The sequence below is a fragment of the Lissotriton helveticus genome, chromosome 5_1 (assembly GCF_964261635.1).
Source record: "Lissotriton helveticus chromosome 5_1, aLisHel1.1, whole genome shotgun sequence".
Lineage (NCBI taxonomy): Eukaryota > Metazoa > Chordata > Amphibia > Caudata > Salamandridae > Lissotriton > Lissotriton helveticus.
In genome coordinates, this window is record NC_136065.1 from 5,309,547 (window position 1) to 5,327,015 (window position 17,469).

The following is a 17,469-nucleotide window of genomic DNA, read 5'->3' on the forward strand; positions in this document are numbered from 1 at the left end:
TAGGCCGGAGGGAACAGCCCCACCTCACCTGGCGCCAGCTCAGGTACTAGGAGCACCGCTCTAATAGAAGGAAAGAAAAAATGCTCAACTATGGGAGATGTCTCCCTAAAAAACGACCATGAATCGCCCGTTCCTCACGTGACAAATCAAGCACCGATATGCCTCTCACAAAACTCCTCATGTATCCTTAATACACGACTCGAATCAGTAATTATATTGATGATTTTGTGACACTGATCTCGAATGTGTCAAATCCTGGTCAGTAAAACCAACTACAACCCCCCAGGTGGTATGCACATTATTGTTCAGCAGTACAACTTTGAGCGTCGCTAGCTGACAACCTATTCTGGCTGCCACCACTCACTACGCGATCCTGCTCGCCTTCCACACAACGCTACCACTACTCAATGGGAGCAAAAGACCCCTTACCTTTCCGTTTTGTTTTGTGCTTAAGTAGGGTAGAGGCTGCCCAGTCTTGGAACAGCGTGGGCTTTGAACCTTCATAGGTAAAGTCTGTGTGATGCTGGGCCTCATGGAGAATCCGCTCCTTTAGCTGATAGTCGTGGACGCATGTCAAGATGTCCGCTGGGGGGGCCGGGCCACCCTCCTATGGCTACTCTGCGGGTGTGATCCAGTTTGATGGTGAACTCTGGAGATTCGCCCAAGATAGAGCGGAAGAGGCCCACCACGAGCGCCTCACTGTCGCCATCTCCTGCATCCTGGGCCACGCCATGGGTGCGGATTTTATTCTGCCTGGACCTATTCTCCAAGTCCTCCGTGTGTGCTTGGAGGTCCAGGTTCTGCTCGTGCAGCCTAATGACTTCCTGTTGAAGGTGCTCGAGCTCTTCGTCTCGTCCCGCTTCACCCTCTTCTAGGGTGTTGAACCGTTCACCGAGGCAGTCCACATCGCGGCGATATCCCTCATGTCCGCTAATAATTCAAGCTTCATGGTGGACAAATCTTCACGGAGTGAGGAGAACAGCGACTTCATGAAGGATCGGTTGACCAGGCCCTCTGGGCGCTCGCCGCCCTCAGCCTCATCCGGGTGCTTTGCTGTAGGCTGGCTTTCCACCTGCTGTAGCGTCGACTTGAGCAGCAGGTCCCTCACCCATCTGTCTTTCTTGCTCTTGAAAGCCGCCAGCTCCGTAGCGTTAGAGCCTCCCTGAATGGGTGCAGACCCAAAGCGAAAGGCCCAGCAGGTGAAGCGGTGGTAGAGGTAAGGTATTGGTGGGCTATCGCTGATGCGGCTGTGGCTCCTCCCGCCGTGTGCCTCGACGCGCTGTGCTCTCCCTTCTTCCCTCCCTTCAGTCACTGTTGAAATGGGATCCCCGGCTGGCCAGGGCTTTCGCCAAAGTCAGTCAGAGACCACCACTCCCAAGTCAGGGCAAGGGAGTTACATGCCAAGATAACCCCTGCTCACCCTCTAGGTAACGTGGCGCGAGCAGCAAGTCTAAACTTGGAGGCGATGTAAGTTAAGTATTTGCGCACGCACCCCAGCAACAACACCCAGGACCCACCACAAAGGAAACTCCACACAAGGTTATATAAAAATAGCCTTTGTATTACACCAAAACACATTAGATAAAACACACACTTTACAATGTGCCAGGGCACGGGCAGAATTTACAGGGGGATATTTACAAGACAGGGCCACCTGGACCACTGTCAGGAATCAGAAGTAACACTTTCAGAAATAGCACTTTGAATATAAATCACTGTAGCACAAAATCACACAACCAGTAACTACTGGTAACAGGACCTCACTAGCACCACCTGTACTAGGGAGAAAACAACCACCTATGTATCACAATACCTGTAGGGGTGGAAGCACATAACACATGATGCAATGCATAACATTCATTCAGAGGTGTAAGGAGGAAAACACATGATGCATCAACAATACATTCAGAGGTGTAAAATGAACAATGGCGCCAAACTCACGTAAGTCACCACCTGTGACTGTCCCTAGGCCATCTGGCCTTGTTGGGGCTAGGACGCCCTGTGTCCAATGTCAGGGGGGCCTAAACGGAGCAGTTGCCCACAAAGTGCTGGGCAACTGGCGCAACAATGTTTGAGCCTGCCAGGGCTCAAGAACAACAGTGGGGGCTCAAGAGCCTCTCTGGGCTCTTCACAACAACTTTGGCGCCTGGAGCCTCTCTCCGGGCCCTAAGAAATAAATGTGGCCCTCCAGAGCCTCACTGGGCTCTAAACACGAAATGCTGCCTTGGTGGAGCCCCTCACGGGGGACTCAACTTTGCAAATGCCCCCTAGAGCCTCTCTGGGCTCTTAACACCTTAGGAGCTAGTAAACAAACCTCCCCAGTGCTGCGCTGTCCATTATCCAGTGCTGAACTGGACGTCCAGCGGTCGCACGCAGCACTGGGGAGGTAGTGCCCGTGACGACCGTTGGCCGACGGCAGCACCTAAAGGGTTAAATTGAATGGGCCAGGGTGGGGCCTCTCTGGGCTCCTTCTTCAACTCTGCCCCCGAGCCTCTCAGGGCTCATAACCAAAGAAATGCCCCTGAGCCTCCGTGGCTCTGGACAAACAAAGGGGCGGCTTGTGTAAGTCCCTCGTGGACTTGCACAAACAAAGATGCCGCCAAGAGCCTTGCAGGCTCTACACGAGGGTACCCTCGAGCCTCGCAGGCTCTGGCGAATGTGGCCCCAGAGGCTGGAGTCCCACCTCCGGGGACTCGGAAATCGAACTGGCCCTCGAGCCTAGCTGGGGTGGAGAAGTGACCCCGGGGGCGCCCGCACTCACCGGCTGTCTGGGGAGGCGGCGGCTCCTCGAGGCGTCAGCTCCTCTCTGCCAGGCTTCTGCCCTCTCTCTCCTGGGCTCTCCCTCGCTTTGGGAGCCCGGGGGGGGGACAAGGGAAGACGCCGGCTTCTCTCTCTTCCTGCACCGGATCACGGGGTCGGCTCCCGGCAGCTTCTGGCTTCCTCCTTCCTGTCCCGGGCCGGCAGCCAATCACAGCGCGGCCCGGGGAAGTGAGATCACGGGATGTCCCGCAGTCCCGCCCCCCGGCCTGCCTGACTTCCTGGTCGCGGCCGGGCGGCCACGGGGACAATCTCAGCGGCAATGCCGGGTGGGCACCGGCCTTAGAGATAAATAAAGTGCTCCCACAGCGATGGGCAGACAATCACAGCGCTCCAAGCGCTATAATCAAAAACAAAGCGCTTCCAAGCGCTAGAGGGCATAAAGCGCGCTCTTAGCGCTACGAGCAGAATAAAGTGCTCCCAGGTGCCCTCAGCAAGCAGGGCAGAGTTCCAGCAAGTCCTTGGGCAGGCAGGGAGGCAAGGCTGGGCCCAGAGCCAGCACACTGGGTCTCCAGGCAGGGAGACACCCCAAGTGGCGGTCCTCTGGCCCAGCGACAGCAGCAGCAGCCCCCTCAGGATCCTGGAAGAGAACAACATCTGTGGGGACACAGCCCCATTTTTATACACCATTTCCCTTTGTCTGAGGGTGCAGAGTGGGGGCGGAACCAGTCGCAGCTGGTTCTTGAGTACTCTGTTTACCTCAACCACCCTCTCTATTCACTGGCAGGGCCTGGGTCATTAGACACACCACAGGGGGGCGGAGCCAGCATTGTGTGGGGAAAACCCAGCCTCATTCAGGACACAGGTACACTCCTCCCCAGCCATCAGCATGCTAATCTCCCACTCACCACCGGGCAGACCCATCCAAACTTCCTGGAGCCTGGCATGCCAGCCAGCTCCAGCCAATCACATGTATGTGCCCCTGAAGACCTCAAGGGGCTATTGATCGTCCATCTGGGGGTCCTTCTCATCTCCTGTGGCTGCAGGGAGGGGGCTCCCGCAGGTGGGGAGACTGCTGGAGCTCTCTCCCCAGCCGATGTGGGCAACAGCTCTAACAATCACCAGGTTGGTTGTGTGAAGGCCCACCTAGGCCTGCAAAGCCGGGGCCTCGCATAATTCCCGCGGCCCGGGCTCTTCTCATAGCCACCAATGCGAGCCTCTGTGTTTGCGGCCGACGTTGCCGCTCCGGTTGTGTTGTGTAGCAGTGGCAGCCCCCATACCAGACACGGGGACCGCCAAAAGACCTGCCCGGGCGCCTTCAGCTCCAAGCCGTCTGCCGCGGCTTCTCGTGGTCCTCCGTCACGTCCTCGGCCGCTCCGCCACGATCTCAGAGCCGCCTTTCGAGCCGGGGCCGTCCGTCCGACACCTCCAGGAATGCTGCGCTGCCCTTTGCAGTAACATAGGCAGGCTCCGCTGCCCTTTCTGCCGCCGGAGGTGTAGCAACAGGCCCGGTGGGAGCGGAGAGCAGAGCAACTGCGTCTTACCAAGACGCCATCTTGGCCACGCCCCCCGAATGTAACTTCACACTATTATGTTTCATCCATCTGACAATCTCACCCATGCAACTATTGAAGCGATGGGAGGCGTCCCCCTCATTGCTAGAGATGGACACAATATTATGAGTCTCGTCTGCGTGTGATGTTTTTGAGAAACCAAAAGATGTTATCAGTTTGGCTAGCGGGGGTCACATGAACGTTAGAAACGGTGGGGCTCAGTGACAACCCTTGTGGAACCCCGCAAGGCAGAGAGGAGGGTTTTGATCTAAATTCCCCAAGTGAAACCGCCTGTTCTCTATTCACCAGAAAAGATTGGAGGAGATTTATTGCAGTCCACATAGGCCTATATTGGCTAGCCTGTTTGAAGAAACGAAGACAACAAAAACTTCTCCAAAACAGAATCATTTAAAGACTTGCAATTCATCCACGGTATATACACTGTTCAGTACCAGACCAATGGTTTTACCAATTCATTTATGAAAAAATATAAAAATATATTTAACAAGTCTTTATTCAGTATCAATAGTCAATATATTTTCATGTGTTTAATTTGAGGAGCACCCATAGAAACTGTGTAAAGAAACTGTTACATAAAAACACATGAAAAACAGCAATAACAATGTACAATGAGCAAGAAATCACAGCATGTAAAATTACAACAGTGTAGGAAGGTGGAATCCGACTGCATGGTTACCCCCACTTTTTTCCTGGTGTTTTGATGGTTTTTGACATAGTTTGGCTGGGATCCAGCTATCCAGGACCTCAGCCTAGCTGCTTCCTCTCTAAAATGATTGCATGTACTTTAGGTACACTCCAGATTGGTTACTGGGGTACCCTTGTGAGTCCCTAGTATATGGTACCTTAGGTACCAAGGGCATGGGTACCCCAGAGGCCTACCAGGGGCTGCAGCATGTATTATGCCACCTCTGGGAAGCCTTCAAAAATGGCACCATAGGACTGCTACTGCAGCCTGGGTAAGGTGGTGCATGCACTCCTTACTAAGATATAGGTTTCCTATATCTACCTTTAATCACTGACACATGCAAACCTATAAGTCACTCCTATGGCAGGCCTTGACAATCCTGAAGGCAGAGTGCTTGGTTTTGTGTGAGAGAGTGCCCATGATGAGCAAGACCCCCCTGCAGCTTTCGGAATCTATTCTCTGAGGCTGTTTTGTGATGCAGCCAGGCCATATACTCTTAAGTGCATTATAACCTCGCTGTAAATGCTAACTTTGGAATGGCTGCATCGAAAAATGTCGTGTTTGGTGTCAAACACTTTGGAATCCTACCCCCCCCCCCCCGCCATTCCTGGCGAAGGGGTTAGAATTCCACCCTTCTAGAGGGAGAGACATGTACACACTGGTCTGACCGGTGATAGTTTAAAAGAAACCTAGCATCACAAAATGAATGCTGCAGCCACAGACACGGGTCTGACCTCCTGCTGCTGGACGAAACTCCGGCAGGGGAGGCCTGGACAATAGGTTTCCTGTCACAGGGAGGTGTAACCACCTCCCAGACAGGCTTTAGTGTTTTGGGGCAGGGTGGGAGCATTAAGTGAATGCTTTTCAGACAGTGCTGGGGGCACGCTTGATGTCCCTATGCATATCCCAGTTCAAACCGGTTGCATGGGCCTCTGCTCTAGCGTGAAACTGGACAAAGGGAAAGGGGTGTAACCACCCTTCTCCCCAGACCCTCCCATAGGTGGGTTCCCAGAGTATGTCCTACCCCCTATCTTAGTATAAGTATAGGACCCCCGTCCTTAGGACTTCAGTTTACACCTGGACGAAACTCTGCAACAGATATCCTGGAACTTCGATATTCTATTTCGACTAGAAGACGGAAGAATCTCCCTTGGGGTCAAGGAGTGACTCCTCTGTTCAAACTGGCACCAATGAAGCATTTGTCTGTCTGCATCTTCGAAGCTCCCGCCGGACTCTGAAGTACCTGCAGTCCAGGAAGAGGATTTCCAGACTTCTCTAAGGCCGACCCGAGTCCCCAGCAAAGCTGAGACCCGCAGCCTGAACGAGTGACGTGGAACCGGAACTCCTGACACCGTGCACATTTGCTAAGTGCATTGACTTCCGGAGCTTTCCTGAAGCTTTGGGTTACTTGTAGCCCAAGCCCCGAGCATCATCTGCACCCAAGATTGTGGGCCTACACTCCACGAGTGTTCCGTGGGCCTGCTTATTGCACTTCCGCTCGAGGCTCCTTCGTGATCCCTAGTCCGTTCACTGGTGGGTCCCCTCGAATGTAACTCAACTTTTCCTTGGGCTTCCCTGGTTGCTCCAGACGTGCCCTGACTCCCTACCAAGAGGTGAGTCTCCCGGACCTAGCTGGTCTGCACCAAAGCCGATCTCTGCTTTCTGCGTGGGTTGCTGTTGCCAAGGCTTGTTGGGTCCAATCGGGCACCGACACCGCACCACTCGACATCCTTCGTGGGACAGCTCGAATCCAGCTCCTGGTCATCGTCGACATCTCCGGGACCTCGTGGATGAAGAGTCATGCTTCACCTTAACCTGAAATCACCTGACATCGGCTGGCATCTTCTTGTCGCCTTCCTGGGCACTGGCAAGTGCCCCAGACTCTGTCCCCTCTGCTTTCAGGTTCTTCACATCTCCGATCCAGGCTTGGATCCCTCCGGACACTTTCCACTTGGACGCCAGCAGCACTTTGCAGCAGCTCTCCATTGAAATCGACGACGAAACCCAAGACGAAAAGACACCTATGCACCCGGCTTCCCTGGCTGAGATAACTCGAGTACTCTGGTGCTCCCGTGGGTGTTGACTCTAGAACCTCCTAGTTCTAACGGGGTTTGCTCCAAGTCCTCTTCTAAGTGTCCTTTAGCTGTAATTTTCCAACCGCGACTTTCCCTATAGAAGTTAATGGTTATTCACGGCTGTGTTTAGACACTGCACGCGTCCCCCTTGGGTCCCCTGTGTCACACTCTTGGGTGGTTCGTGGTGACCTCAGCGGTTCTACAGGCTCTAGGCCTTGTATCTATGCAAGTCGTGGTTTTTATACCACTTTATTGATATATATGGTTTGGTACGCCCTAGGGCTCAATGTATATTGTGCTATTTTACTGTGTGCTGTTAAGCTTTCCTTATGTACTTTTGCCTCAAGCCTGATAAAGAGACTAGTGGGATGTGTTTAGAATAAATACATATATTTTATATTGATACCTGGGGGCAGATTTACAAGCCCCCTGCACCACCACTACGTCACTTTTCGTGACGTGCTGGTGGCGCAGGGGGCTCCTCCATATTTACAAGGAGAGGAATAGCCACCCTGCGTGACTTTTTCTCTCCTTGTAAATATGGCCCCTTCACACACAGCACTTTGCGTCGAGGGGGCGTTCCACGGGTGTTGCTGTGGGTGTTCCCACGCAACACCCATGGAACAGACACATCTCCAGATTTACAAGAAATTGTTAATGTAGAGATGTGTGTGAATGCTACGCCACCCTAGAAGTGGCATAGCGAGGTGCAACGAGGAGAAATGTTTTCATTTCTCCTTGTTTTTTCCTGTTTCAATGCGTGCTGCATTTTACAGCACGCATTGAAAGAGGAAAGAGCCTCTTGTGATTGTTGTTGTGCAGGAAGGGGCCCCTTCCTGCACATAAACAATCTCTCCACAACAGAGGCATCCTTGCACCATGGTACAAGGGTGCCTGCGCCGGTGCATGGCTGCAGTTTCTGCGCCAGCGCAGGGGGAAGCACAGAGAAGCGACATATTCTTGTAAATATGTTTCATCTCTGTGCTTTCCAAACTAACGCAGCACGGCGCAGCAAAATGACTTGCTGCACCGCGCTGCGTTACTTTGTAGTAAATCTGCCCCTTAGTGTGGTTCTCCTTTCATTTGCTCATTCACGAGATTATAGACTGGTAAAACAATCTGCTTTACGTTCCTCCAAGACTTAGCCTGAAGACTGCTCTCCACAGCTACCAAGAGGATAGCTTTCTATTAAGGTTGTCTTAACCTATCATCAATAAGGGTCGTTTGGACTGGTGCAAGGGGCCCACTAGAATAGTGGACAGCATATGCCAGGCCAACCTCTCACAAACTGTACAAAAAATAAGCAACAAGCATACAACTCAAAAGAGACCTACACAAAGATTAGAAACAACAATAATTCAATCAATATTCAAATTAATCAGATGTACATATTAAACATAATGCAGTAAACGTAATCCAATGTACAGAAATTGATCATAATACAATATTAGACAGAAATGCTCTGACGCGCGTTTCGGACGTGACCAAAAGATGAACTTATCCTTCATCAGGGCGCGATCTTATATATAACATATTGAATGGCAAGAAGTCCTCTGTAGCAGAGGCATTCTGACTTAATGTGGGACTGTGCAGGGTGCTCTACACTATGAGTGGTCTGGGGAACAAAGAAAAATAGAGCCAACTTTAAGTATCCAGACCCAACGGGCTCAAAATTAGGCTTGCGTGGCGTACCCCGCTAAAATGCGGGAAAGGAGGCAACTCCTTTCTGTTATTTAACCCTCACACACCCTGTTGGTGTCATGCTGCATCATCGGGTTCACCCTGACTCCTAAAGGTCCGGGTGGGCGTGGCCGTATTTAAGGGAGCGCTTAGGAGATGTAGGCCAGGGGGTCTCCTAAGCTCCATAGCTGTACCTAAGTTGTATTGGACCAGTGACATGGACGAGAGGGGGAAGGCATCCGCTGGGGGGCAGTGTTCGGTAGGAAGGGACAGAGTTAATTAAGTGCACACAATGGAGAGAAGAGTGGGGGGCAGTGTTGTCCTTGGCAGGGGTGTGGTATTTGTGCTGCCCCCCATCTGTGGGGTGACATGTGAGGGGGGGACTTGCCTCTCCTCTTTGAGGTCCAGTATCTGCCCCCCCTCCTCGCACATACCTGCCAAGTTCCCCAGGTTCATGTATGATGAGCTGCTGCATTCCAGGTTTTTTCCTTTGAATTCTGGGACTTGTAGTCCTGTTTTATGTTGTAAAAAATAATCTTACAAGTCCCAGAATTCAAATAAAACATCTGACCTAGAGAAGCACATCACGCTTGGACCTGGGAAACTTCACAGGAGTGTGTCTGGTTATTCTGTGCCCCTCACCCCAAGACACCCTAGTTCTCTGAGAGTAACATGCACCGTAGATAAGGATTCGTTGGGTGGGGGGTGGGGAGGGGAGGCCCATTTCTGCAGCAGGTGCCTTAACCCCAAGAGATCTTTAAAAAGCTGTCTTTTTGTGATCAGCTGAGTTTTTAAAAAATAGATGTACAAGTTGGCGGTCAGACTCTGCTTTTCATGTCTCCGCCCCTCTTGACCACCCCATTTCCCTGCTACACCTTGACACCCCCGTTAGGAATTCCTGGAGTGTTATTTTCTGATTCCAGCTCTGTACATACAGCTGTTTCACCTGCAGGCATTGGGTTATAGGCACAACAGGTCACACTCGGCCATTAATCCTTGCAGAGTCGATACGAGAGTGGTTTACCGAGGGGGCTCTCTATGTATTTGGGGGGGGTGTTCTTACTCTTCTGTTCTAACAGATTTAGGGGAGTTTGGTCAGAGCTGAGGAGTGTGGCCATGTGATTGGTGGGGATGCGTTAGTGGGGCGTGGTTATGTAAATAGAGATTTTATAGTATCATCAGAACCTGGAACCGATAATACTCAAACTACCCCCATCTCCCCCCCCCACCCCAACGCCCATCACTCCCCTTGCTCTTGTTCCACCCCTCAAAGGAAGCTTAGAGACTGGAAAAGGGTGAGGTGAACGCCGCGGCGAGCGGGGGCAGTGTTGTGGGAGGGGTAGTATTACACACGTGGGGGGCGACTATAATGCGAGGTCTTTGGTCCGCTCCCCCCAGACTTGCACTCATTTCTACCTCTCTCCTTGTGAAGTATAACCCCTCCCCCCTGCTCCCACCCTCAGCTCTCTTGAGTCAGGGACATGCCTGATGACCGAGGGGAATGCTGTGGGGGTGTTTTTTTTGCCCCGTTCCCCCAAACCCCTAAGTGAGGTCTGTTCTCTGACCCTTTGTAACCCCCCTCCAAGGCTCGCTCCTCCCTCTCTGGCCCCTCCCCGGGATCCCCCATTGTATGTGGAAGATTAACATGCCCGATAGCCAGGGGGGGAGGGGAGTTCAGTGCTGTGTGGGGGTGCAGAGGGAAGGTATTACATGTGGGGGGATGGGTGTGCACTTTCTCCCCCGAGGCTTCTGCTCCCTCCGTTACTTCTCCTCCCTCTCCGGTCTCCTTCCCGGGGGTCCCCTACTTCTGCGGTGTGAGTGGCATACACTGTAGACTGTGGTGGTTGCTGGGCCTACAAATAGAAATCGTGGTCTGCATGTTACGCAATGTGCTTTGCCGCAGGCACTGTAACCCTCTGTGCTACTTTGAGTCAAAACTGTGACTGGGAAAAACATAGATCTCTGCAGCAAGTGCATTAACGTACAGAGCTATCTTGCCAGTATTATTAACCTTTAAAAGTTGTTGGGGACACACTGATCTCTGCAGCCAGTGCATTAACCTCCAGACTTATCTTGTCAGTATTATTATCCCCTAAAAGTTCCTAGGTGGGCATGCACATCTCTGCAGCAAGTGCATTAACTTCCACAGCTATCTTGCCAGTACCAATATCCTTTAAATGTTGCTGGGCGCCCACAGTTCTTTGCAGAGCTGTCTTGACAGTATTATTATCCCCTAAAAGTTTCTTTGCACACAGATCTCTGCAGCAGGTGCCTGAACCGCAGGAGATATTTTAAAATGCAGCCTCTGTGTCAGACACCTAACCCAGACATATTTACTATCTCATTTGTACTTGTGGCTGCATTATTAAAAAATAAAAGCATAAACTGTTGTCAAAGTCTGGTTTTTATGACTCCGCCCCTCGTGACTCCTCCCCTATTACCGTCACACCTTGCTCCCTAGTTATGGGGCCCCAAGTATTATTTACCGATCTCAGTAAGTCTTGTGCATTCAGCTTCTTCACCTGCAGTCATTTGGTTAAAGGCATTGTAGGGCACACACACCCTTTAACCCTTGCAGGGTCGATAACAGTGGTTTTCGTTGGAGGCTCTCTTGGGGTTTCTTACACTTCCCCTGCTCGAAGAGTTGTGGGGGTGTTGTTAGCTACATCTAAGGCTCCCAGCATCAACATTGAGGGGCGTGGCTATATCGTGGAATGGGCGTGGCTATGTAAATAGAGGCCGCTGTGTCATCACCATCTCAGACTGTGGAATCCTCCAGAACATCCCCCCCCCCCCCCCCACCAGTGCTGACGAGGGTGAAAGGGAGGGGTGGCCGCGCGGGGCAGGGTTGTTGTGAGAGGTGATCCCCTCCCTCACCCCAGCAGAGAGTTGCTATTTCTTAGATCAGGAACATGAGTGACAGAGGGGGGGGGGTGGGGGGGATGGGGTGCCCGGGAATATGTATTATTGGTGCGGGGCTGACACCCCCCTTCCCTGAGAGCCTTACCTGACCCCCTGTGCCTCTCTCCCCCCAGGCTCACACTCTTTCAGAGGTTTCTACTCCACCCTCTCGGGGCCCCGCCCTGGGGTCGCCCCGTTTATTTGTAAGAGTGACGTACACTGTAGAGGGAGGGTGGAGGACTGAGTATTGTCTTTATAATGCATGTGGTGGGTCACTGTTGTGTGGGGTGCGGGTGGAACGTTTTTCATGTGGGGGGCGCTCTCTCCTCTGACCCCCCCTCTCTCTCTCTCTCCCCCAGGCTCGCACTCCCTCCGGTACTTCGAGTCCACCCTCTCGGGGCCCCTCCCCGGGGTCCCCCAGTTCTCCACAGTGGGGTACCTGGATGACGCCCCCATCTCCGGTTACACCAGTGAGAGCCGCAGGGCGGGGCCCCGGGCCCCCTGGATGGAGCGGATCACCGCCGAGGACCCCCAGTACTGGGAGGACAGCACGCAGATCCTCCGAGGAACGGAGCAGGTGTCCAAGGCCAATGTGAGGACCGTGATGGGGCGAGTCAACCAGACCGGGGGTGAGTGACAGGGGGGGGCATGGTCGGGGGGGGGAGTGTGTCCAGGGAAGCGGGGCAACCGGAAGTGCGTGACACCGGGGGAGGGGCCTCATGCAGACGGGGGTGGGGGCATCTGGGTGTTGAAGGGGGGTTTGGAGGAACGGCCGGGAGGGGGGGCTCCAGTGTGGCTGTGGGTCCAACTGAGCTCGAGGGAGGGGGGTGGAGACCCAGGACGAGTGAGCTGTGACAGGTCAGTGTTTTGGGGGGGGCGAGTGACTGCAGAGGGGGGGATCTGACGCAGTCACGCAAAACATTCTGAAGCGCAGAGGCTGTGAGGGGTGTTTGTGCCTGCATGGGGGGGGGGAGGTAACAAGCCCCCCCAAACCAGGGGCCTCACCCTGCCTCTGTGCTGCCCCCTCCCAGTGCCCCCACAGTCCTCTCCCTCATTACGGGGGCTTTATGAGGGTCGACGGTCTCTCTGGGCTTGAAAGTTCCTGACCCTCTGCCCCCCCCCCCCCCTCCTCAGGCCCTCATGACCCCCCCCCCTCCACATGCTGGGGGTGGTGTTTGCAGAGCTCAGATGATCGGCTTTGATGGAGTGGGGGGGGGGGCGGGACAGGATTTTCTTGGGTCCCCCCCTCATTCTGTCCCCCCCTCCTCAGGCTCTCACTCCACCTCCGCTCTCCCGGATCGATCATTGCTGCCCCCCCCCTCAGCCAGCGTCTCTCCGCTCCTCTCCCGCAGGGCCCCCCCTGCTCCCCATGCCCCCCCTGCTCCCCCATATCCCCCCCTCAGGTCCCACAGGTGTCCCCTAGGATTCCGGGCGTGAGCTCCGGGTGACGCCCCATGGGGGCTTCTTGTGTCTCCTCTCTGCAGTGGCGGCTTTCGAAGGGGGGGGGGTGCTGGTGATTGCCCCTCTCCACCCCTCCCTCAGCCCTCGCTCCCCCCCACCCTCAGGTCTCCACGTGGTCCAGTGAATGTAAGGCTGTGAGCAGGGCGCGAGGGGGGTGCGTGAGAGGGGGGGGTGTTGTATCTCCCCTCAGCCTCTGCCTGCGGGTGTCAGACCTCTCTCCCCCCCCCCCTCAGGTCTCCACGTGGTCCAGGTGATGTACGGCTGTGAGCTCCGGGACGACGGCTCCGTGGGGGGGTTCCAACAGGACGCCTTCGACGGACACGACTTCCTCAGCTTCGACAAGGACAGACAGACGTACACGGCGGCCATGGATGCGGCCAGGATCACACAGGACCGATGGAACTCGGAGAGGAGCATCGCCCAGTATTGGAAGGACTACCTGGAGGGGAGGTGCATCGAGTACCTGAAGAAATACCTGAAGCTCGGGGCGGAGCGGCTGCAGGCAGGTGGGTTATGGGGGTTTATATAGCGCTTACTGCCCACACTGAAGCCTTGTGTGGACAGACACTGCCACCTTGTACTGCAAGAAGACAGGGTGGGGGCTGGGAGACAGGGTTACCCTCAGGGGCGAGGTTTGTTTGCTGCCCCTCTGTGATCCGCTCTGCGCCCCTCCCCCATCTCGCCGACTCCAGTATTTCTGTCCCCCCCCCAGGGATGATACAAGGGGGTCTGGAGCGGTGTTACACGCAGTGGGGGGCTTTGTACCCTGTATGAGGTCCGTGCTCCCCCCCCCCTTTCTTGGTGGAGGATCTGTTTTTTATGTCACTTGTGTGTATTCTATACAGTGAAGGTGCTTGAAGTGGAGTCTGCACCACCCCCAACTGATCCCACTTAATTTGTATCCGTCCGCAGAGATTCACAGAACTTTTCTATATCTTTTTCTGACTAGTGTTGTTTTTTATATCCTTTGACTTTGTTTTCTGTTCTGCGCTTCCTTCGGCTCTCCCATGTGAGCGCAAGTGTACCCCGACTCTTGAAGCAGCTACCACTGCACACTGCCCCAATCCTACCCCATTCCATTCTACCCAACTCTACCCCACTCCAGTCTACCCCAGCCGATCGAAGTCTACCCCACTCTACCCCATCTAACCCACTCGATCCAATCCACAACCACCCCAGTCTACCACACTTCTCTCTACCCTACCCCAATCTACCTTACTCCAATCTACCCCACTACATCCAATCCACCCCACCCCACTCTACCACACTTCTCTCTACCCTACCCCAATCTACCTTACTCCAATCTACCCCACTCCATTCTACCCAACTCCAGTCTACCCCACTCTACCTCTTTACAATCTACCCCACTCCACCGCACCCCAGTCTACCCCACTCTATCCAATCCACCCCACCCCACCCCACCCCACTCTACCACACTTCTCTCTACGCTACCCCAATCTACCTTAATCCAATCTGCCCCACTGCATTCTGCCCAACTCGACCCCACTCCAATCTACCCCACTACATTGTACCCAACTCCAATCTACCCCACTACATTCTACCCAACTCCAATCTACCCCACTGTACCCAATCTAACCCGCTCCAATCTACTCCACTCCATTCTTCCCAACTCTACCCCACTTCAATCTACCCCACTACATTCTACCCAACTCCAATCTAACTTACTACATTCCGCCCGACTCAAATCTACCCCACTGTACCCAATCTACCCTACTCCATTCTACCCAACTCCAATCTACCCCACTCCATTCTACCTAACTCTACCCCACTCCAATCTACCCCACTATATTCTACCCGACTCCAATCTACCCCACTGCACCCAATCTAACCCGTTCCAATCTACCCCACTCCAGTCTACCCCAATCTACCCAACTCTACTGCACTTCACTCCACCCCTACCACAATCTATTTGACTCCAATCTACCTCAATCCAGCTTCCCCAATCTACCATACTCAACTCCAAACTTCTGTACTCTATGCCGTCCACCCCTCGCCTCGCAATCTACTTCACTCTACCCCATTCCAGCCCACAACAATCCACCCCAATGTACTACAATACAATCTACCTCAATCTACCCCACTCCACTCTACCCCGCTCCAATCTACCCCACTCCATTCAACCCAACTCTACCCCACTCCTATCTACCCCACTAGATTCTTCCCAACTCCAATCTACCCCACTCCATTTTACCCGACTCCAATCTACCCCACAGTTCCCAATCTAACCCGCTCCAATCTACCCCACTCCATTCTACCCAACTCTACTCCACTCCAATCTACTCCACTACATTCTACCCAACTCCAATCTACCCCACTACATTCTGCCCGACTCCAATCTACACCACTGTACCCAATCTAACCCGCTCCAATCTACCCCTCTCCATTCTACCCAACTCTACCCCACTCCAATCTACCCCACTACATTCTACCAAACTAGAATCTACCCCACTACATTCTACCCCACTCCAATCTACCCCGCTGTACCCAATCTAACCCACTCCAATCTACCCCACTCCATTCTACCCAACTCTACCCCACTCCAATCTACCCCACTACATTCTACCCAACTCCAATCTAACTTACTACATTCTACCCGACTCAAATCGACCCCACTGTACCCAATCTAACCCGCTTCAATCTACCCAACTCCATTCTACCTAATTCTACCCCACTCCAATCTACCCCACTACATTCTACCCGACTCCAATCTACCCCACCGTACCCAATCTAACCCGCTCCAATCTACCTCACTCCAGTCTACCCCAATCTACCCAACTCTACTGCACTTCACTCCACCCCTACCACAATCTATTTGACTCCAATCTACCTCAATCCAGCTTCCCTAATCTACCATACTCAACTCCAAGCTTCCATACTCTACGCCGTCCACCCCACGCCGCGCAATCTACTTCACTCTACCCCATTCCAGCCCACAACAATCCACCCCAATGTACTACAATACAATCTACCTCAATCTACCCCACTCCACTCTAACCCGCTCCAATCTACCCCACTCCATTCAACCCAAATCTACCCCACTCCTATCTACGCCACTACATTCTACCCAACTCCAATCTACCCCACTCCACTCTAACCCGCTCCAATCTACCCCACTCCATTCAACTCAACTCTACCCCACTCCTATCTACCCCACTACATTCTACCCAACTACAATCTACCCCACTCCATTTTACCCAACTCCAATCTACCCCACAGTACCCAATCTAACCCGCTCCAATCTACCCCACTCCATTCTGCCCAACTCTACTCCACTCCAATCTACCCCACTACATTCTGCCCAACTCAAATCTACTCCACTGTACCCAATCTAACCCGCTCCAATCTACCCCTCTCCATTGTACCCAACTCTACCCCACTCCACTCTACCCCACTACATTCTACCCCACTCCAATCTACCCCGCTGTACCCAATCTAACCCACTCCAATCTACCCCACTACATTCTACCAAACTAGAATCTACCCCACTCCATTCTACCCACTCCAATCCACCCCACTGTACCCAATCTAACCCGCTCCATTCTACCCCACTCCATTCTACCCAACTCTACCCCACTCCAATCTACCCCACTAGATTCTACCCAACTCCAATCTAACTTACTACATTCTGCCCGACTCAAATCGACCCCACTGTACCCAATCTAACCCGCTTCAATCTACCCAACTCCATTCTACCTAACTCTACCCCACTCCAATCTACCCCACTACATTCTACCCGACTCCAATCTACCCCACTGTACCCAATCTAACCCGCTCCAATCTACCTCACTCCAGGCTACTCCAATCTACCCAACTCTACTGCACTTCACTCTACTCCTACCACAATCTATTTGACTCCAATCTACCTCAATCCAGCTTCCCCAATCTGCCATACTCAACTCCAAACTACTGTACTCTACGCCGTCCACCCCACGCCACGCAATCTACTTCACTCTACCCCATTCCAGCCCACAACAATCCACCCCAATGTACTACAATACAATCTACCTCAATCTACCCCGCTCCACTCTAACCCGCTCCAATCTACCCCACTCCATTCAACCCAAATCTACCCCACTCCTATCTACCCCACTACATTCTACCCAACTCCAATCTACCCCACTCCATTTTACCCGACTCCAATCTACCCCACTGTACCCAATCTAACCCGCTTCAATCTACCCAACTCCATTCTACCTAACTCTACCCCACTCCAATCTACCCCACTACATTCTACCCGACTCCAATCTACCCCACTGTACCCAATCTAACCCGCTCCAATCTACCTCACTCCAGGCTACTCCAATCTACCCAACTC

The 17,469-nt window shown here is 53.2% G+C and overlaps 1 protein-coding gene across 3 annotated transcripts in view; it reads left to right on the top strand.

Annotated features, from left to right (window-relative positions):
* Positions 1–17,469, top strand: part of LOC144754050 (class I histocompatibility antigen, F10 alpha chain-like) — a 323,147-nt gene that overhangs the window by 86,538 nt on the left and 219,140 nt on the right. For all 3 annotated transcript variants that reach the window (XR_013594639.1, XR_013594640.1, XM_078641564.1), the window contains exons 2-3: positions 12,032–12,301; positions 13,367–13,639. Coding sequence is in view for 1 of the 3 variants with exons in the window: in XM_078641564.1 (XP_078497690.1) it covers positions 12,032–12,301; positions 13,367–13,639 (543 nt within the window). In the remaining 2 variants the exon portion in view is untranslated. The remainder of the gene's footprint in view (positions 1–12,031; positions 12,302–13,366; positions 13,640–17,469) is intronic.